General features: G+C 40.2%; 2 protein-coding genes across 3 annotated transcripts in view; one reads left to right on the forward strand and one right to left on the reverse strand.

Annotated features, from left to right (window-relative positions):
* phyhiplb (phytanoyl-CoA 2-hydroxylase interacting protein-like b) overlaps positions 1–6362 on the forward strand; it is a 44564-nt gene extending 38202 nt beyond the window's left edge. For both annotated transcript variants that reach the window (XM_060938907.1, XM_060938908.1), the window contains exon 5: positions 3526–6362. In XM_060938907.1, the coding sequence (XP_060794890.1) occupies positions 3526–4059 (534 nt within the window). In that variant the 3' untranslated portion in view covers positions 4060–6362. The remainder of the gene's footprint in view (positions 1–3525) is intronic.
* Positions 5501–21791, reverse strand: part of fam13c (family with sequence similarity 13 member C) — a 41012-nt gene continuing 24721 nt past the window's right edge. Inside the window, exons 6-10 of the mRNA XM_060938906.1 lie at positions 21578–21661; positions 21374–21469; positions 18515–18699; positions 6400–6501; positions 5501–5997 (exon numbers count right to left, since the gene is read on the reverse strand). Coding sequence (XP_060794889.1) covers positions 5883–5997; positions 6400–6501; positions 18515–18699; positions 21374–21469; positions 21578–21661 — 582 coding nt within the window. The 3' untranslated portion in view covers positions 5501–5882. The remainder of the gene's footprint in view (positions 5998–6399; positions 6502–18514; positions 18700–21373; positions 21470–21577; positions 21662–21791) is intronic.

Genomic DNA, 21791 nt, shown 5'->3' on the forward strand with positions numbered 1-21791 from the left:
GCCAGTGGTGGTACTAACATCCATCCATTATCTGTAGCCGCTTGTCCTGTACAGGGTCACAAGCAAGCTGGAGCCTATCCCAGCTGACTATGGGTGAGAGGTGGGGTACACCCTGGACAAGTCACCAGGTCATTGCAGGGCTAGCACATACAGACAAACAACCATTCACACTCACACCTACAGTCAATTTAGAGCCACCAATTAGCCTAACCTGCATGCCTTTGGACTGTGGGGGAAAACGGAGCATCCGGAGACACGCAGAGAACATGCAAACTCCACACAGAAAGGTCCTCGCCAGCCGCTGGGCTCAAACCCAGGACCTTCTTGCTGTGAGATGACAGTGTTAACCACTACACCACCATGCTGTCCCATGCTAACAGCCATCTTCCACTCATTGCTCTGTCGGATGCACATGAGGTTATATGCATTGTGGAGGTAAATATTTTGGCAGAAGTTGTCCCAGGTCTGAGGGGACCAGTGGGAGAGGATAGGGATATTTTACTGTGATCTGATTCAGTCCTCTATCGTCAATGCAGGGGCAAAGTCCTCCCACTTTTTTCTCCACAAATAAAAAACCTGCTGAAGCTGGAGAGATAGATAGAAGAATTTGATTATGAGTAGAAGAACATGACTGAACCTGACACAGGTTATCTGCATGGGCTCAGGATGGTTTGCCACACTCACAGGCTTGACAGTTGCATGGTAAACTGAGTGATTGTGGATGAGATTGTCAAGGCAGTTCAATGAGCGAATTGAGGGACACCTGATCATTGTGGCAACCCAGTTCCATAATCACCTCAGTGGTCCACCTGAAAGCTATATTGGTGAGTAGTTTGAGAAACTGTGTAATTTTCTGGTGATGACCATTTGGCTGGCAAAATACAGGGAACATTGCAGCAAAAAAAAACCCTTGCTTTGCAAGGTTTCCCCTGAAAACTTGTCAGGATGGGGAATGAACTTGGAGGCATAACAGGAGCTTGATATGACAGGAACACTTGGGAGATTGCATTGGTGAGCTGGTTAAACCCCTTTGGACATAATGTGTACAATTGTACACATGAAGTTCCATAGCCTTTTTCCTTGTGTCCGAAGGGGTTAATTTAGCTTCAAATAGTGTTGTAGTACTTGAGATTGGTCTTGGTCTTGAGACTGGTCTCAGGACCACTTTTTGAAGGCCTTGGTGTCATCTAGGAATTGACTGCATTTTTACTCAGTTTTGTCTCAGTCTCAGACATAGAGGACTCTGGATTCTATTTCAAGACCGGTTAAGACCACAACTGTGGGAATTTCACTAAACTGCCTATGCATTGTCTGGTTTGTCTGTTAGCATCGTTACTGTGATTGGATGTACAATTTGCTGCTTCAAATGCAACCAATAACGTGACTCCTTGCTAATTTGAAATTGTCTTTGGGTTAATGGCTGTCACCCCTCCCCCACCCACCTTCACACACACACTGGTCTGATCTTGATCTTGATTCGATCTTGCCCTCCTTTGGTCTTGACTTGATCTCAACCCCTCAAAATCATGGCATTGATGCACTTTGGTCTCGGTCATGACTTGGTCTCGGTCATGACTTGGTCTCGGTTTAAGTGGTCTTTACGACAACACTAGCATCAAGGTCACTCAAACATTGTTGTTATTCTACCACTATCCACCCTTAGGCTGAAATGGCATTCTGCCAGCTTTCTCCTCCTTCTGCATCCATGGGGATGGCGACGTAATCTGTCATGAAAAAGTCTGCAGATGGATGCAATTGCAGTTTAGAAGTTTGTTTAAAAATTGCCAAACGCATCCAAGACGTGAGGCAAAATTGTAAACAAGGTCATCAAACGAGACTGTCAGTGATGGCGTAGCTCACTCCGACCCCGTCTAGTCCAGAAGGAACGATCTAAAGTGCGCCACCTTGCACAATAAATATTGCAAGCTATATACACTATATACAAGCTATATACAAAAGCTATATACACCCTAGGAATACCGACCTATTTGTCAGAAAGAATCCAAAACGACGAGGAATTGACCAAGAAGAAGTAATTTTTGTTGAACTGCTTATTAAGGCTTAATTATTCCATAACTTATTTAATAATTGTAATTAAGCAAATCTGGGTAGAAGTTATATGCACCCTAGGTGCCCCTACCTTCATGCCATAAAGAATAAAAATCAGTGAACAATAGAGGGAGAAGAAGCGATTTGTGTGGAAACTGCTCATTCGGGCTTAATTACTCCATACCTTCATTATTAATTGCAATTATGAAAATTTGGGCAGAAGCTGTATGCACCCCAGGCAGACCTACCTTCATGCCAAAAAGAATAAAAATTGTTGAAAAATTGAGAGAGAAGAAGCGATTTTCGTGAAACGTGGACAAAGCCGGACGGACGACAGATGACAGATGACAGACGGATGAGCTAACAACAATAACAGGGCAAAATCCAAGAATGCAAAAACCAAGTACCAGAAAAAGATACCAGACGTGACAGCCTGTCGTCTCAACCAGATTCTATGTGAACTTTAATGACAAGCTTTCTCAAAAAAGTGATTCCTATTTGTATCTGTATTTGTATCTATTTAGTCCACTTAGTACACTGTATCTGCTCATTCCAAACAGTGTGCATATATTGGTCACATATTGATAATAAGGCTTAAAAAAGCAAGTTCCATACATGTCTTAAATAAGTCTCATCATATATTACTTGTGTTATCATTCAAAACTACCCATTTTTGTGGTATAGAAGCAGCACATGAGCTCTCTCTAAAGACTTTCTCTAAAAGCTTATTTTTCAAAGTATCATGACTGCTTGGGGAAACTTAGGCAGGGCAGCTTGAAGGTGAATTACTTTTGATTTGTTGATGCATCCTCATTCTTTTATACTTGTGAAGACCGTAAAAAAAAAAACCAAAGACTTGAAAGGGTTGGTTCTGCAGTCGAAGTTAATGGAGCCAACAAAAGAGCCATATTAAATCTGCCAAAAAAGGAAAATAGAGATGAAATGAGATGTGAGAAGCACCTTGGAATCTAATTAGTGCCATTTACCTTCTACAATAGAGTCCCACGGGGCCCTGTTAGTAACATTTGGTTCTGACAGATTTTATGGAGAGATTTTATTTGTTTACATACGCTGCTTTTCGATCTTGTTCCCACTCTTTCTCAGCACCTCTCGTATATCTTTTAATCATAGATTTAAGCCTTGCTCTCTGTTCACTCTTTGCTGTATGATCAGTTATTTCAGTGCTACTGAATGTTAAATATAGCTTAACTTTTATGGATGTGCTGCTGTTTAAACATTGCTTTTTCCACCTTTTTTATCAGTTATGTTTGGTCCTCACACAATTAGACCTTTGATTTGTAATTGACAGATTTCTCGTGAGGTTCAGTTGAGAACTAGCTGATTATTGAAGAGTGCAGCTGTTCCTTGAGTCTTTATTTTCTTTAATTAATGCGTAAAGTCTAATATGTTAATGTGCAACGTGAAGAATTGCTATGATTAGATATTTACATAGAAATGCACCCTCGTTATAGGGAGGCACAGAAAAACAAGATGCTGCCATCAGTGAAGGACAACAGCGGTAGCCATGGCTCACCCATTAGTGGCAAGCTGGAAGGCATCTTCTTCAGCTGTAACACCGAATTCAATACAGGTGCCCCACCACAGGACTCGCCGTACGGCCGCTACCGCTTCCAAGTGCCAGCTGAGGCTCTCTTCAACCATGACACCAACCTGTACTTTGCTGATTTCTACTGCATGTACACGGCATACCACTATGTGATCCTGGTGCTGGCACCGCGTGGCTCACCAGGGGATGGATTCTGCAAGCAGAGGCTCCCCTTACTGGATATCGCTGACAACCGGTTTCTGACATGTGCTGAGGACGAAGAAGGGCACCTTTCTTTCCACCATGCGCAGGACATCATCCTTGAGGTGATCTATACAGACCCGGTGGACTTGAGCCTGGGCACAGTGGCTGAGATCAGTGGGCATCAGCTCATGAGCCTGTCTACGATCAACGCCAAGAAGGACCCCAGCTGCAAGACCTGTAATATCAGCGTTGGCCGCTAAATCCCTGTTCAAGCACCCTCTGTTGTTCTGTTCTGTTCTGTCCTGTTTTTTCCTGTTTTCTTTCCTTGAAATCTTTTCTTTAAGTCTTCTTTAATAACCCTTTAGGAGCCTCAAGGCTCCTCGACAGCATGCGTCTCTCAGCTTTTTACCAAACACTCATCTATTATTGAGTTAGACTATACTGTAGCCCTATTTTTCTATTGATGCCCAGAGGCATCATTAGGACTACTCTCTTCTATCAGAAAAGTGACATTTTGCTCCTTTAATTCTTATTGGCTGTGAAACTTTAAACCGTGTTTTATAGCTACAATGTCATATTTTAAAGTAGCATACCGGTCAAGCTTATAATGTAGCTGGATATACTGTATAACGAGGCTATATAAGTATGTATTAACATTACACAGCATTTGGATAATTCTAAAGACCATACTAGATATTGCTGCAGCATCATTTTGAAATTGTAAACCGATGACATCAGCACCTCTTTGATCGTTGTTCTGCAGTGTTTCATGTTATTTATTCAAATCTAAAACCTATCATACTGTGTTTGACACATAATAAACATGCCAAGTAGTAGAAATAGAAAAATATTTATTTTTTAACCAGTGTATAGAAAACAGACCGAACCAGAAGTGCACAATACTGAGGACTTTGGGACAAGAAATGGATGCACACTAGAGCAGAAAGAATTTCTTGAAATCAAATTTGCACAAATCTACTGCATAAACCAATGCAAAATTAACATGCACTATATCTAAGCTATCATTCAAATAGTAAAATAGTCATTGCGGTTGTGTATGTCAGATTCAGTCTGGAACACCGCAAACATGACACCGAACAAACCACACTCGATTGTTTAAGTTCTCAACAATTTGAAGTTGGCTGGCATGCAAGACACAACACGATTGTAATTGTTGCATTTGAAATGCCAAAACAAGGTTGGTAAGATCTGTAGTGATTGGTGAACAGAAATTCAAGGATTTTTTTTCTTTTGAGTGTGTTACACTTTCAGACCATAAAAAAGGATCATTGTGCTTCATGGTAGAACAGTTAAATTTCATATATAAATTCTTTGTCGTTATCATTCATCCTTCAGGAGGCTACTTAATGTCTCACAGTCATTCAGTTCATTTCATTTTTGTAAAAACAGTAAGTGTAATAGAGGGACACATTCACAATAAGTCACAATAATTCACATTGCCACTAATACAAGCATTTGTGTGCCTCAGCAGCTGGTGAGTTTGCATATGATTATAAATCTAAATGCTCTGGGCTTTAGCAAAAAAGTTTGGCATTTGCTCATGACAAAGCCCCCATCTTGAACCCTGAGCATCGTGGTTCGTTCGTCTGAGAGCACACTGTCATTTTGTTTCAAATTACATCAGAATGACAAAAAACTCAGAACAAGAAACCAAGAAAATTGCATATTGATTCAGGCTTTGGTTAACAAAAAACATCTCTTCAAAAAACAATATAAAGTGCCATATTTCATTTTCATCTTTTCTTCTTTAAGACACACATGATTTGTCAGTCTCCACTGAGTTTGGAATGAAGAATGAGCACAAAACAGAGACCTGTATTTACATGTTACATCATGCGGTAGCCACGTAAGGCTTTTTTTCTTCTTCTTCTTCTTCTTCTTCTTCTTAGAGATAGATCAAACCCTGTGTCTGGGACGTTTGGGCAGCTCAATGTAGCATTAGTGTTAAAGTGCATTGTAGTGTTGTTATGGCACGAGCATCTAATATGTAAAGTAAAAACATGGTTTGGTCCAAATATCTAGATGTGTATTGAAAGGCAAACCAAGATTTTCCTCGAATAGTCTATGTGGTTTCCTGTTTGCTAAGCAGAACCTCCAGCAAGCGTAGTTTGGCTTTCAGGCTTTTATACTCTTGGTATTCTTCTGTCATGGGAATCCGGTCGTCCTTTTGTGCAGTCCTTGTGTGATTTGAGAGCAGAAAAAGAAAAAAAAAAGAGAAGAGGAAACATTAATAGAGACCTTGTGAGCCCATATGCAGTGAGAATAACCCTTGTGTTGCCTTATTGAAATAGTTTTGTACATCAGTGGATATCAGCTGAAAGAAAATAGATTTTATTTTCTGCGAAACATTTGAAACACTGTGTACAGAATCATTGTGTTTTTGGTGCATTGAGCCCCCCCCCAATTAATTTTTCTCAATTGTATTGATGTGCATTACGATAACTATACTGAAATGCCTCGTGGATGTGTGTATCTTTTCCTTTCTCCTGCTGTTCGTGGTTTACAAACACCAAATGTAACATACGTATTCATTAAAACATGTTAAAGCCACTGCAGTGTGTGTGTCCCTTGAGTGTTACCTGCCCATCTGTCTGAAAAACTGCTCCTCAAACTCCCTGATGGCTTTTCGTCTCCTCTTCTTCTCCACACGAGTCTCACGCAGGCACTGCAACAGCTCGGATCTGCAAACCATTAAGCATTACAGTTACACCATGGTGTTCAGCAAACCCTAATCCCTTAGTAATAGTGCTCAGATTATAAACTGCACTCATTTGTAATCTTTGAAGCATGTGTGTTCACAGTCATCAGGGATTTTTAAAATGAGTTTTGGATAAAATGTTGTAAAATATTTTTTAAAAAATGTTTTGAGAATCACTTGCACTCTCTGAGAAATTACTATGGTTGTCTTAAAACCGTTCGAAGGTCTGAAGATCACTGTAAGGCTGAGGATCATTCAGATTCTATTAGTAGGCATATCAGGTGAAAATTCAAATTCAGTCCAAATTGCTTGAAACTGCTCTCACTGAATTCAGAACTGAATGCAGAACAACACACTTTTTACAGAATTAAAATATGTTTATCCGTTCTTGAGATACTACAAATCAAAGATTGAAAAAACAGCTTAATTTTTAGAAAACTCCCATAATATTATGGATTAGGATCACACAGTACAAAATAACTCATCTCATCTCATTATCTCTAGCCACTTTATCCTGTTCTACAGGGTCGCAGGCAAGCTGGAGCCTATCCCAGCTGACTACTGGCGAAAGGCGGGGTACACCCTGGACAAGTCACCAGGTCATCACAGGGCTGACACATAGACACAGACAACCATTCACACTCACATTCACACCTACGGCCAATTTAGAGTCACCAGTTAACCTAACCTGCATGTCTTTGGACTGTGGGGGAAACCGGAGCACCCGGAGGAAACCCACGCGGACACGGGGAGAACATGCAAACTCCACACAGAAAGGCCCTCGCCGGCCACGGGGCTCGAACCCAGGACCTTCTTGCTGTGAGGCAACAGCGCTAACCACTACACCACCGTGCCGCCCCCAAAATAACTTTTTTTTTTTTTTTAATTTCTCAAGATATTTACATGGAAATTGGCAGGCACATAGATGATTGTATACTGAATACAAAGTTTTTAAAAGTTAGTAAAAACAAAGTATGCAAATTAGCATATAATTATTATTCATTATGTTAATCATATAACATGTTAAATCACTCTTTTTTTCAATGTTTCACCAAATGCCTTTATTTGTGCAATATAAAGCTGATCTTAACTCTCATTTATACATCACAAAGAAGGAGAAATCAATGTTAATTATAAAATATGCGTAAATAAGCATTGAATGTCGTTCACATCTACCATTCTCTATCAAAATAAAAAAGGAATAAAAGATTATTTCTAGTACCCTCTTTTTGCTCTGTAGGCCTTTGTATTTCTAAGTAGGGCCTACTAGTGTTTATATGAAAGAATACAAATGATTAAGGGGCGGCACGGTGGTGTAGTGGTTAGCGCTGTCGCCTCACAGCAAGAAGGTCCTGGGTTCGAGCCCCGGGGCCGGCGAGGGCCTTTCTGTGTGGAGTTTGCATGTTCTCCCCGTGTCCGCGTGGGTTTCCTCCGGGTGCTCCGGTTTCCCCCACAGTCCAAAGACATGCAGGTTAGGTTAACTGGTGACTCTAAATTGACCGTAGGTGTGAATGTGAGTGTGAATGGTTGTCTGTGTCTATGTGTCGGCCCTGTGATGACCTGGCAACTTGTCCAGGGTGTACCCCGCCTTTCGCCCGTAGTCAGCTGGGATAGGCTCCAGCTTGCCTGCGACCCTGTAGAAGGATAAAGCGGCTAGAGATAATGAGATGAGATGAGACAAATGATTAATTAATTAATATTCACAGCTTTCAAGGCTAACCTAAAAAAAAAAAAAAAAAACTGTGTGAGCCACATCCAATAAACAATCCCAATTAATTTAATTCAAATTGACACTCGCATTTCTGACTCCCTGTTTTTTAAAATCTCATTCCAACCACTAAGATCTCAGTATTTTTCATCAAAACAACTACAGTTTTATTCTAAAATAGTTATTTATTTACATGAATCAGTTTGACTTGAAAAAATAAGTAGGTAAAGCTATGAAAACTCACTTCAAAGTCTCCCATGAATCATAACATCAAAACTAGCAGACAGAAAATTTTGCTGAATACTTCATCAGAAACAGTTAGAGCGAGAGAACATCCCTATAAAAAAAGTTATCTGATTGATATTCACGAGCAATCCAGTTGGAAACCGGTCAGAAGAAAGAGAGCCTGATCGCTTTCCCGTGACTCAAAATGCACCAGCAGTTTCCCGATGTCACGCAAGCAGAGTGTACTCTGTTGTACCAACTTCAACCTGCCATTACTCCCAAAGTACTGAACAGATCTTAATGAGATAAATTTCTTTAGAAAGCAGAGATTATAAGCTTTTTAATGACATGATAGAAAATAAAGAGTTAAGCAATGACAGATTTGGAAACTTAAATGAGTGTCTACATGCACAATTTTCACACCATGGCCAGCAAGCATCTGATATGCCTACTGTTAGAGAATCCTAACATAATCATTAGCTAATATTTGTAAGATTTTGTATGATTTTTAAGCCATATTGAATTTTTTGAAAATTTCTTCATCAGCTTGATTAAATAATAGGTAAATATCAGCATTTCTGGTGTGACATGGTTCAGGTTCAGTGAATAGCTAACTTTAGCTAACTAGCTATTATCAAAAAGTTCAAAGTCCCTCCCATGCCAGGACCTGATCTTCCCAGGCAGTCTCCTGTCCCAGTACTAACCAGGCCCTTAGGCACATTGGGTGGCGCCAATTTCAATAGCCCTTGGCCTCTCACCTATTACATAGCTGGAGTTATATTGGGGGGCTGGTCCTCTGGTAACCATGAGAGTTTAACTCGCATCTGTATTGCAGTGTGTATCTCCAGATGGCAGTAGGTACCATTTTGATAATAGTCTTCAGTAAGGCCCGACCTCGAGTAGAACCCGCGATTTCCCAGTCAAGAAGTGGACACACTAATCACTAGGCCATCTCGCGGTACTGTAACTAGCTATTATGTTGGCTGATATTTGCAGACTGCTAAGTGCTCCTAGCTGGTTATTATTATCAGGTTTAATTAGTTACTTTGTGATACCTTTTCCTTATACATACTGTATGTGCACACTGCTACTATAAAATAAGGTGTTGTGAAGCCATATTAACAAGCAATTCCTCCATGATGAGCCATTCAGAAAGAAGTGGCCCTAACTCCAGGTTCAAAAGTTCATCTGGATGAATGTGGCATGAGAGAATTTGAATGAGGCGAATGCTACCAGGAAGTGAACCTCTTTCATGTTTGCTTCAAATGACTGTGCTTTTTTTTTGTAGCTTACAAGTAAGAAACATTTCAGCAAAACCATCAAGAAAAATCACTCCTATGACTCAGGAATTTGAACAAGGTGAATAATCTTATCAACATATTGAGACTCTTATAAGATGAAAATCACTTTGACCATTGTAAATATATTAGCTCTATGAGGTTCTTGGGATGGCTATTTTTTGTAGTCTTAGTTGTGTACAGAGCTTTGGTAACACTTTCCTGAAGAGCAGTATTGAGAGGGTGTCACAGTCCGGTCCAGTCCATCCATGCCTGAGTTTATGGGACTTCCAGGCCGGATCCGGGACAGGAATTCAGTCCTGCCTTGCTGAAGGTCAGTTTCCTGAAGCGGCACTCCCACACCTGCTACCACTCCTCTCCCATCAGCCAGGGCCTTTTTAAAGTGCATATCATGGGTAAATTCCGGAGCAAGATCAATGTAATTCTCCTATTTTATATTAAACTTTGGTCAAATATCTGTCACATTTTTTCACCTTGCGCAATACCAGAAAAATTCAGTTGAAATCAAGCCATTTGAGGCGAATTGGTCCGCCTCTGAAAAAACTTGGCATTTTGGATTTCCCGGCAAACAGTGATTTTCATGAAGTCGCGTGCGGGACGCCTCCCTCTGAATCCTACGTCAGCGCTGGTTTGTTTATGAGAAAACGACCTGGTGGTTTTCTGCAAATTTCTTCAACGTTATCACGTAATTATTAAACTGGTTAACAGATGTATTGTAGGAGGGTGTAGCAACACCAATCTTGATGGGATTAGTACTCATCATTTTCTAAAAGACCGGACAATGAGAGAGAAATGGGAGCGCTTCGTGCAAGGCACCCGGAAGCCGAGGACCAAAGCAGAACCAAGAAAAAGACCAAGAAAATCGGCGATTCACAAGTCGACTGTTGCCAGGGTAAGAAATAGAGACTATACTCTAAATTAGGCGTTCCTGTGTTGTGTGGTACACGGATAATGTTATTTATTGACACACACAAAAGTAAACAACACGAAAGCGCTGGGCAATAATACACTTACTTCACATGTATCAAGGGATATGCATGTCAGGGCTTGAGATCAAACACATTAAATGTATATACAACCCTGCTTAGCCGATTCCACGTGTGTAGCTTATGAAATCTTTCTCCGACAGCAGCCAGTACTCTTTTAAATGAAGAAATATATAAAGACATAATAATAATGAGAAAAAATGATTAATGTAACAATAGATAGATGAGCACTGATACATGAATCAATGCTCATCTTTTAGAAGCTCAGGCGACAATTCCATATTTCAATGCAAAATCGCTAGCTGCTAAACTTGGTCTACACAGGCTGTGCACTGAACCCATGCAAGCTCTCTCAGCCTGCTGGCGGATCCACACGTGACGTCACGAATCTGGCTCCAGACTCCCTTGGGATTTTTCCAGACGCGTTTTGTTATTTTATTTTTTTTCTGCTGTAGACAGATGGCCTTGTGCAAAATTACCCTTTTGGATGAGTGTGTAAAGGGACATACTTTCATATTAAAAAAAAAAAAAACATGAAATTGGTCCAGGATATGCACTTTAAGAACTGTTTGGTGCTACTCCAGTTGCCAGATTGCCTCTTATAGACTTTCCTCGCCTCACTACAGCCCTTTGGTTTTGTGTCTTCTTGATTCCCCCTGCCTAAATTGTTCCTTGTTTTTGTCTAGTTTTCTGTCCATTTTTTTGCCCGTTTTACCTGCCTGTTCTTTTGGATTGTGTTTTTGCTTCCTCTGCCTGGATTTCCCTTGTCCCTGTGCTCTTTGGTTTTTGTGAAGATTTTCCTGTCTTGTTTTTTTCTCTGATCGTGCCTACCTGCTCCTCTGTGAGTTTGACCTCCTGGCCCGTTCTTTGACCAGTGATTTTTGCTTGAGCCCTACTGTACCTCTGCCCTCTACTTCGTTAAAGAAGTTTTTCTCTGTACACTGCTTGTTTCGAGTCTGCTCTTGGGTCCTCACTTCACCTCAGCTCGCCATTCCTGACAGAAGGCTACATGACAACTACCATAAAACTACATAAACATTTATAATTGTTCATAATAAACAAGTCACAAGGACTACTTTGTTCAATATGGATGTCTACACTGGTATAATTCCTGAGTCATGGGAGTGATTTTTTTTTCTTGATGGTTTTGATGGTATGAGACTTAAGCTGCACTGCCTTTCAGATTTTTCAAGTGTAGGTCATAAAAAGAAATTTTCCCTAACACCCAATTATTTTTGTTTAGTGGACCAAAAGCTACTGAATTCGAATCACAGATTTCCAATTTTACAACCCTGATTCCAAAAAAGTTGGGACAAAGTACAAATTGTGAATAAAAACGGAATACAATGATGTGGAAGTTTCAAAATTCCATATTTTATTCAGAATAGAACATAGATGACATATCAAATGTTTAAACTGAGAAAATGTATCATTTAAAGAGAAAAATTAGGTAATTTTAAATTTCATGACAACAACACATCTCAAAAAAGTTGGGACAAGGCCATGTTTACCACTGTGAGACATCCCCTTTTCTCTTTACAACAGTCTGTAAACGTCTGGGGACTGAGGAGACAAGTTGCTCAAGTTTAGGGATAGGAATGTTAACCCATTCTTGTCTAATGTAGGATTCTAGTTGCTCAACTGTCTTAGGTCTTTTTTGTCATATCTTCTGTTTTATGATGCACCAAATGTTTTCTATGGGTGAAAGATCTGGACTGTAGGCTGGCCAGTTCAGTACCCGGACCCTTCTTCTACGCAGCCATGATGCTGTAATTGATGCAGTATGTGGTTTGGCATTGTCATGTTGGAAAATGCAAGGTCTTCCCTGAAAGAGACGTCGTCTGGACGGGAGCATATGTTGCTCTAGAACCTGGATATACCTTTCAGCATTGATGGTGTCTTTCCAGATGTGTAAGCTGCCCATGCCACATGCACTAATGCAACCCCATACCATCAGAGATGCAGGCTTCTGAACTGAGCACTGATGATAACTTGGGTCGTCCTTCTCCTCTTTAGTCTGAATGACACGGTGTCCCTGATTTCCATAAAGAACTTCAAATTTTGATTCGTCTGGCCACAGAACAGTTTTCCACTTTGCCACAGTCCATTTTAAATGAGCCTTGGCCCAGAGAAGACGTCTGCGCTTCTGGATCATGTTCAGATACGGCTTCTTCTTTGAACTATAGAGTTTTAGCTGGCGACGGCGGCTGGCACGGTGAATTGTGTTCACAGATAATGTTCTCTGGAAATATTCCTGAGCCCATTTTGTCATTTCCAATACAGAAGCATGCCTGTATGTGATGCAGTGCCGTCTAAGGGCCCGAAGATCACGGGCACCCAGTATGGTTTTCCGGCGTTGACCCTTACGCACAGAGATTCTTCCAGGTTCTCTGAATCTTTTGATGATATTATGCACTGTAGATGATGATATGTTCAAACTCTTTGCAATTTTACACTGTCGAACTCCTTTCTGATATTGCTCCACTATTTGTCGGTGCAGAATTAGGGGGATTGGTGATCCTCTTCCCATCTTTACTTCTGAGAGCCGCTGCCACTCCAAGATGCTCTTTTTATACCCAGTCATGTTAATGACCTATTGCCAATTGACCTAATGAGTTGCAATCTGGTCCTCCAGCTGTTCCTTTTTTGTACCTTTAACTTTTCCAGCCTCTTGTTGTCCCGTCCCAACTTTTTTGAGATGTGTTGCTGTCATGAAATTTCAAATGAGCCAATATTTGGCATGAAATTTCAAAATGTCTCACTTTCATCATTTGATATGTTGTCTATGTTCTATTGTGAATACAATATCAGTTTTTGAGATTTGTAAATTATTGCATTCCGTTTTTATTTACAATTTGTACTTTGTCCCAACTTTTTTGGAATCGGGGTTGTATTAGCTTTTTTCCTAATAGAACAATTAATGAATTTAGAGTCACATGGCCCTAAATTCTCCACTATTTTTTCTTGCTTCACCATGACCCAATTCAAGATACTACATCATGCACCCTGTGCTCACTCTAGGACCCAAATTGTTTTCGCGAAAAGTGCTAAAGACTCAAATTTTTCTTTAGCAATTTGCAATTTCGCTTAGCAAGAAATGCTAAAAGAACAATTTTCTTTTTAGCAAAGTAATTTTTTTAGCAAGATATGTTATACTTCTAAATGTTTCTTGCACTGACATAATATTGAAAAATGAATTGTTATTGTAGTTTGTTGGTGTTTCAATAGTGTTTGCAAGCTTGTTTCCTGCCTTTGTCTTTCCATGTTGTTGATTTATGTTCATAGCATGCTTATTTATTCTTGAATCCTCTTATTTTGATCATTTCATCAACTGTATATATGTAATGAAATTGTGTGTTTAATTTAACCCGCTTAATCTGGTTTACGGAGTCCATATTTTTCATTATAATTATATCTAACATCTGGTGTGATGTGCTTTGCATTCTTTGCTATCTATGCACCTTTTAGCCTTAGTCACCCTCTGTAGTATGCTGACTGGCTGTGTAACATAACTGCATGGTGAGTGGCTTCCAACTCTATCAGGGATTTATCACACCTATGGGTCATGTATAAATTTGAACAGGCCAAGTTGGCCTGGCCAACATCAGTGTCTGACTTGACCAATATCAGTGGCTGGCCTTGCTAATATATTAATTTTATTTTTAATTTTATTTTTTTTCAAAATTCTATTTTAACATCTCAACCACTGGTATTGCCTTGTGTATGTGTGTGTGTTTTCATTATTGAGATGTGTGTATGTGTGTGGTTGGGATTGTGTGTGTGTGTGTGTGTGTGATTGGGATCCGTGTGTGTGTGTGTGTGTGTCTGTGTGTGTGTGTGTTTTCATTATTGAGATGTGTATGTGTGTGGTTGGGAATGTATGTATGTATGTGTGTGTGTATAATTGGGATCCATGTGTGTGTGTTTAGGGGGAGGGGGGTGTCTTTATGGGTAGGATGAAGGGAGCTCAGGGAGTTAAAATCAATGGTTGTTTCTTATAAATTAATCTCACAACCCAAATATAATGATATTCACCACTAATTTCTCAAATGAAACACTTGCAGTCAGAACTTTGAACCACGTGCGTCAAAACGCTCTGAAAACAAGGTACACTTGGTCGATATATCCTGGTTCATCCGTGAGTTCTTCCAAAGTTCTGTCAGGGTTGATATTATGTAGAAAATACGTCTTTTTAATGGTTATATCATGTTTTTATCCCTAACTGAGAAAGCTAACAGAATATTCTAATATGTTATCTCACTTTTTAGATAAGTTTTTGTCATACGTAAAGTCGGATAATTTATTTTAAACAAACCTTGCTATAATCTTGTTCACTAATGAGCGAGAATTGCCGACATTATCAGCGCAACTTGGAAATTGATCATTTCATATGTAAGGTCCAATGCTATTGGAAGACGTAATTTGCGGTCAACCAATAAGAAGCTTCAAAACTCGGGGGCGTTGGTTATAAATCAAAACATCAAAGATGGACACGAAAGGTACTGTTTATCTTGAGAAATCGCAATTGTTTGATGGATTTTGCTTAAACTTGAAATGACTTTCGCATAAAATGCGAATACAGATGATTTTCTTTTCGCAAATTGGAATAAAACTTCGCAATTTGCGGACGTGTGAGCGGCTAGCGTGAGCCCAGGCACCATGTGGTGGGCTTTCCCTGTTTGCGCAAGGCATTGTGGGATACAAATATGAAACGTGAAAGACTGACTACAGTAATGGAAAACAAGAAGAAAAGACGTTATGTTGCGAAGGAAAGGAAACTCGGGACCAAACTAATAAATATCGGCAGTCAGTGAGCACCTCGGTGTGATCAGCTGTTCATTTAGCAGCAGAATGATGTATCAGTGCATGGTCAAGGTAAACCTCTAGATGGCAGTAATGCAACACTGGATGCCAGCTGCCGTAAAACCCAAAAGAAGAAGGTAAACCTGTGCATGTGCACACGGACTTCCTGTCTACTTGACTGCACAAAGCAAGCAATTTCATGCACATTATTTGCTAGAGGAATCCTCTCAAATTAAATAATTTCCCAGCCACAGAATGGCCTGATCTTTTTTTAGATATTGCAGAAATAAACATATATCACGATGACCAAATTTCAGAGGGAACTAAATTTCACTTATTTTATGAAATCGAAAGGCTGTCTCACTTTAAAGTAAGTGAGATTTATATTTCTGCTTAAAATAATTTTCGGAATACTTAATTTTCGGAATGCCATGACACTATAATATCAGAGTTACTATATATGTAAACTTAATTTTTTTTTGGGGGGGTATTTATTTGTTTAGTTATTTATTGATGTCATTATTATCTTTATGAAACTCTGACAGAAGTACTCTGAGCTACAAAGTCATTGTCAGTGTTCTACTGTAAGCCTGGAAAAATTACAACACTACATATCAACAAAAATGTTAGTTGATTCAAAAATACAACCCCGATTCCAAAAATGTTTGGAAGCTGTGTAAAACATAAATAAAAACAGAAATGCAATGGATTTGCAAATCCTTTTCAACCTAGCTCCAATTGAATACAATACAAAGACAAGACATTTAATGTTCAAACTGATAAACTTTTTTGTAAATATACACTCCTTCTGAATTTGATGCCTGGAACATGTTCCAAAAAAGTTGTGAAAGGGGCATGTTTACCATTGTTACATCACCTTTTCTTTTAACAACACTCAGTAAGTGGTTGGGAACTGAGGACACTAACTGTTGAAGTTCTGGACATGAAATTATTTCCCATTCCTGCTTGATGTACAACTTCAATTGTTAAACAATCCAAAATCTCTGTTATTGTATTTTGCAGGCCAGTTTAGCACCTGCACTCTTTTACTATGAAGCAATGCTGTTACAAGATGTGCAGAATGTGGCTTGGCACTGCCTTGCTAGAATAAGCAGGGGCATCCCTGAAAAAGACTGGATGGCAGCATGTATTGCTCCAAAACATGCGTGCACCTTTCAGCATTGATGGTGCCTTCACAGATGTGCAAGTTGCCCATGTCATGTGCACCAACACACCCCCATACCATTCCAAATGCTGGCTTTTAAACTTTGTGCTGGTAACAATCTGGATGTTCCTTTTCTTCTTTAGCCTGGAGCACAAAATGTCTATGATTTCCAAAAGAAAAAAGTGTGCTGTGGTCTGACGAGTCCACATTTCAATTTATCAGTTTATCTTAGATGAGCTCACACCCTGAAAATTCTGCAATTCTGGATGTTGCTGATATAGCTTTTGCTTTGCATTTATAGATGCAGTGATGAACTGTGTTCACCAACAATGGTTTTCCAAAATGTTCCCAAGCCCATGTACAGTAGTAATCCTTTATACAATCATGTTGATTTTTAATGCAGTGCTGCCTGAGGGATTGAAGTTCACAGGTCTTCAGTGTTGGTTTTTGACCTTATCTTTTACATCCAGAGATTTCTTTGGATTCCCTGAATCTTTTAATGTTATGGATTGTCGAGGGCAGCCCGGTGGCACTGTCGCCTCACAGCAAGAAGGTCCTGGGTTAGAGCCCAGCAGCCGGCAAGGGCCTTTCTGTGTGGAGTTTGCATGCTTTCCCCTGTCCACGTGGGTTTCCTCTGGGTGCTCTGGTTTCCCCCACAGTCCAAAGGCTTGCAGGTTAGGCTAATCGGTGGCTCTAAATTGACTGTAGGTGTGAATGGTTGTCTGTGTCAACCCTGCAATGACCTGGCAACTTGTTCAGGGTGTACCCCGCCTCTTACCTATAGTCAGCTGGGATAGGCTTCAGTTTCGACCCTGTAGGACAGGATAAGCGGCTACAGATAATGGATGGATTGTCAATGGTGATCTCCTTAAATTCATTGCAATTGTATGTTGAGAAATGTTATTGGACTTTTGGACTATTTCCCTACAGACTTTCACAAAGCAATGAACCTCAGCCCTTCCTTGTTTGTGAAAGACTGTGCTTTTCCAATTACCAATTAACCTGTTTACCTGTAGAATATTACAAACCGGTGTTTTTTGAGCATTCTACAACTTTCCCAATCTTTTGTTGCCCTTATCCCAACTTTTTTGGAATGTGCTGCAGGTATTGAATTCAGAATGAGTGTATATTTACAAAAAGCAATAAATTTTATCCATTTGAACATTAAATATCTTGTCTTGGTATAGTGTTGGGTGGCACGGTGGTGTAGTGGTTAGCACTGTTGCCTCACAGCAAGAAGGTCCTAGGTTCGAGCCCAGCAGCCGGCGAGGGCCTTTCTGTGTGGAGTTTGCATGTTCTCCCCGTGTCCGTGTGGGTTTCCTCTGGGTGCTCCGGTTTCCCCCACAGTCCAAAGACATGCAGGTTAGGCTAATTGGTGGCTCTAAATTGACCGTAGGTGTGAATGTGAGTGTGAATGGTTGTCTATGTGTTAGCCCTGCGCTGACCTGGTGATTTGTCCAGGGTGTACCCTGCCTCTTGCCCATAGTCAGCTGGGATAGGCTCCAGCTTGCCTGTGACCCTGTAGGACAGGATAAGCGGCTACAGATAATGGATGGATGGTATTGTATTGAATATAAGTTGAAAAGGATTTCTAAATCATTGCATTCTGGTTTTATTTACATTTTACACAGCATTCCAACTTTTTTTTAATTGTGGTTGTATGTCAGGAAATCAAAATTGATTAAATCGGTCTTAATGATGGATGCCACCATTTAAATCTTTATAAATATTCATGTTAGTTGTCAGGAAGAGCTTATGTCCCATAGTCCTATAAACATTGGCTTAAGTGAAGTGTTTGAGGCATGTCCTACCTGGAAGCAGCGTGGAGGTTGGACATGTTGAGCGCAGGATGTCTAACTGCTTTCACCTCGTCCAAAGGGGAGACAAATGCGGTGTCACTATCCCCTTCCTCATCTTCCTCCATTGATTCTGGGGTTGCTTGCCGTGGGGGCTGAGTTTGCTGCACATATTCTTCATCTGACCCTTCCTCTTCCTCCTTAAGCCCAAAAACAAAAAGCAGTGAGTCTGCTAATTTCACCTTTGCTATGTGGTTACTTGGGGGAAATTAAGGAACGCTGCAAATCTACATGAGATCTGAATCCAAATCACAGACAGGATTTTCAATAAAAATGGGTGCTGCTTCAATTATGTTTTAACATACCGTCTCTTGCAAAAGTATTCACAAACCCCCTTGGTGTTTGTCCTGTTTTGTCACATTACAAGCTGGAATTAAAATGGATTTTGAGTGTTAGCACCATTTGATTTACACAACATGCCTACCACGTTAAAGGTGAATTTTTATTTTTTATTTTTTTTTATAGTGACACAAACAATTAAGATGAAAAAACAGAAATCTGGAGAGTGCATAGGTATTCACCCCCCACCAAGTCAATACTTTGTAGAACCATCTTTTGCTGCAATTACAGCTGCAAGTCTCTTGGGGTATGTCTCTATTAGCTTACCACATCTAGTCACTGGTATTTTTGCCCATTCCTTAAGGCAAAACTGCTCCAACTCCTTTAAGTTAGATGGATTGCATTGGTGTACAGCAATCTTCAAGTTATGCCACAGATTCTCAATTGGATTGAGGTCGGGGCTTTGACTAGGCCATTCCAAGACATTTAAATGTTTCCCTTTAAACCACTCCAGTGTAGCTTTAGCAGTGTGTTTAGGGTCATTGTCCTGCTGGAATGTGAACCTTCATCCCAGTCTCAAACCTCTGGCTGACTCAAACAGGCTTTCTTCCAGAATTGCTCAGTATTTATTGCCATCCATTTTTCCTTCAATCCTGACCAGCTTTCCTGTCCCTGCAGATGAAAAACATCCCCATAGCATGATGCTGTCACCACCATCTTTCACTGTAGGAATGGTATTCTCAGGGTGTTGGGTTTGTGCCACACATGGCATTTCCCATGATGGCCAAAAAGTTCAATTTTATTTTCATTTGACCAGAGAATCTTCCATTTGTTTGGGGAGTCTGCCACATGCTGTTGGGCAAATTCTAAATGTGTTTTCTTAAGAAATTACTTTTTTTTTCTAGCCAATAAAGCCCCGCTCTGTGGAATGTATGGATTAAAGTGGTCTGATGGACAGATACTCCCATTCCCACTGTGGATCTTTGCAGCTCTTTCAGTGTTATCTTTGGTGTCTTTGTTGCATCTCTGATCAATGCCCCCCTTGCCCGGTCTGTGAGTTTTGGTGGGCGGCCTTCTCTTGTCAGGCTTGTCGTGGTGCCATATTCTTTCCATTTTGCTATAATGGATTTAATGGTGCTCCGTGGAGTATTCAGAGTTTGGGATTTTTTTTATAACCCAACCCTGATCTATACTTCTCCACTCTGACCTGTTTGGAGGCTCCTTGGAATTCATGTTGCTTGTTTAGTAGTGTAGCAGAGTCAGGGTCCTTCCAGAACAGGTTGGTTGATAGACATCATGTGACACTTTGATTGCACACAGGTGGATCTTAATCAACTAATTTTGTGACTTATGGAATGAATTGGTTGGACCAGCTCTTATTTAGGGGTTTCATTCGAAAGGGGGTGAATACCTATGCACACTCCAGATTTCTGTCTTTTCATCTTAATTATTGTTTGTGTTACAATAAAACAACAATTTTCACCTTTAAAGTGGTAGGCGTGTTGTGTAAATCAAATGGTGCTAACCTTCCAAAAATCCATTTTAATTCCAGCTTGTAATGCGACAAAACAGGACAAACACCAAGGGGGATGAATACTTTTGCAAGACACTGTAGTATCAAAAAACAAGTTGTCCCTTTAATACAGGTTTTTGTGTCGGTGTATAAAGCATGAAGGACTGATTCCAGTTAGTTCATCAGAGCATCGTGTGATATCCAGTCATACGCAGCTTTAAAGTACATATTCTGGACCAATTTTGTGTTTTTTTTTTTTTGTTTTTTTTTTTATATGAAAGTATGTCCCTTTACACACTCATCCAGAAGGGTAATTTTGCACAAGGCCATCTGTCTACAGCAGAAAAAAATAAAATAACAAAACGCGTCTGGAAAAATCCCAAGGGAGTCTGGAGCCAGATTCGTGACGTCACCTGCGGAAGCGCCAGCAGGCTGCGCAAGCTTTGCACGGTTTCAGTGCACAGCCTTTGTAGACCAAGCGCTTCCATTTCTCTCTCATTGTCCGGTCTTTTGGGAAACGATGAGGACTAATCCAAATCAAGATTGGTGTTGCTACACCCTCCTACGATACATCTGTTAACCATTTTAATAATTACATGATAATGTTGAAGAAATTTGCAGAAAACCACCAGGTCGTTTTCTCATAAACAAACCAGCGCTGACGTAGGATTCAGAGGGAGGCGTCCTGCACGCAACGTCACGAAAATCAACGTTTGCTGGGAAATCCAAATGCCAAGTTTTTTCAGAGGTGGACCGATTCGCCTCATGGTTTGATTTCACCTGAATTTTTCTGGTATTGCACAAGGTAAAAAAAATTGTGCAAAATGTGACAGATATTTAACCAAAGTTTAATATAAAATAGGAGAATTACATTGATCTTGCTCCGGAATTTACCGGTGATATGCACTTTAAGGTCAACAAAGGCTATAAACAGAGGAGTTCTTGTTTTACTTTACTTTTTGAGCAATGTAGATTTTGATATTATGCGTGTTATTCTGATAGCATAGTGAAGCTGCACATACGATGGTGGTTATGGTGGGAGTGGCACACAGCAGGTGCTTGACCATCTGGTATCTATCATAAAGTGGCTTCACCAGGTTTCTCTCCTGCTTGGTGTCCTAAAAAACAAGTGATTAGCATAAAGCTTAGCAAAATGTGCCTTTAGCTTTCTCTTACAATGCTAATAATGAATCAATCAGTCGTGTCAGTGATGAAAAGGGTCTTACAGGGCGTCCATGTAGGCTTTCAAAGTACAGCAGGCATTTCTGCAGCGTGAGTTTCTCCAGCGCCATCTGCCTCTGGGTCATCTCCTGAGAACATGAGTAAGTATGATTAAGCATGGGTCACAGTAAGACCTGTTTCAAATTTTTATGAAAAAGTTGGAGAAATTATTTTTCCTAATACACTATGCCATTAATTTCTTTATTTCACATGAAATAT

This window comes from Neoarius graeffei, chromosome 14 (genome assembly GCF_027579695.1).
Source record: "Neoarius graeffei isolate fNeoGra1 chromosome 14, fNeoGra1.pri, whole genome shotgun sequence".
Lineage (NCBI taxonomy): Eukaryota > Metazoa > Chordata > Actinopteri > Siluriformes > Ariidae > Neoarius > Neoarius graeffei.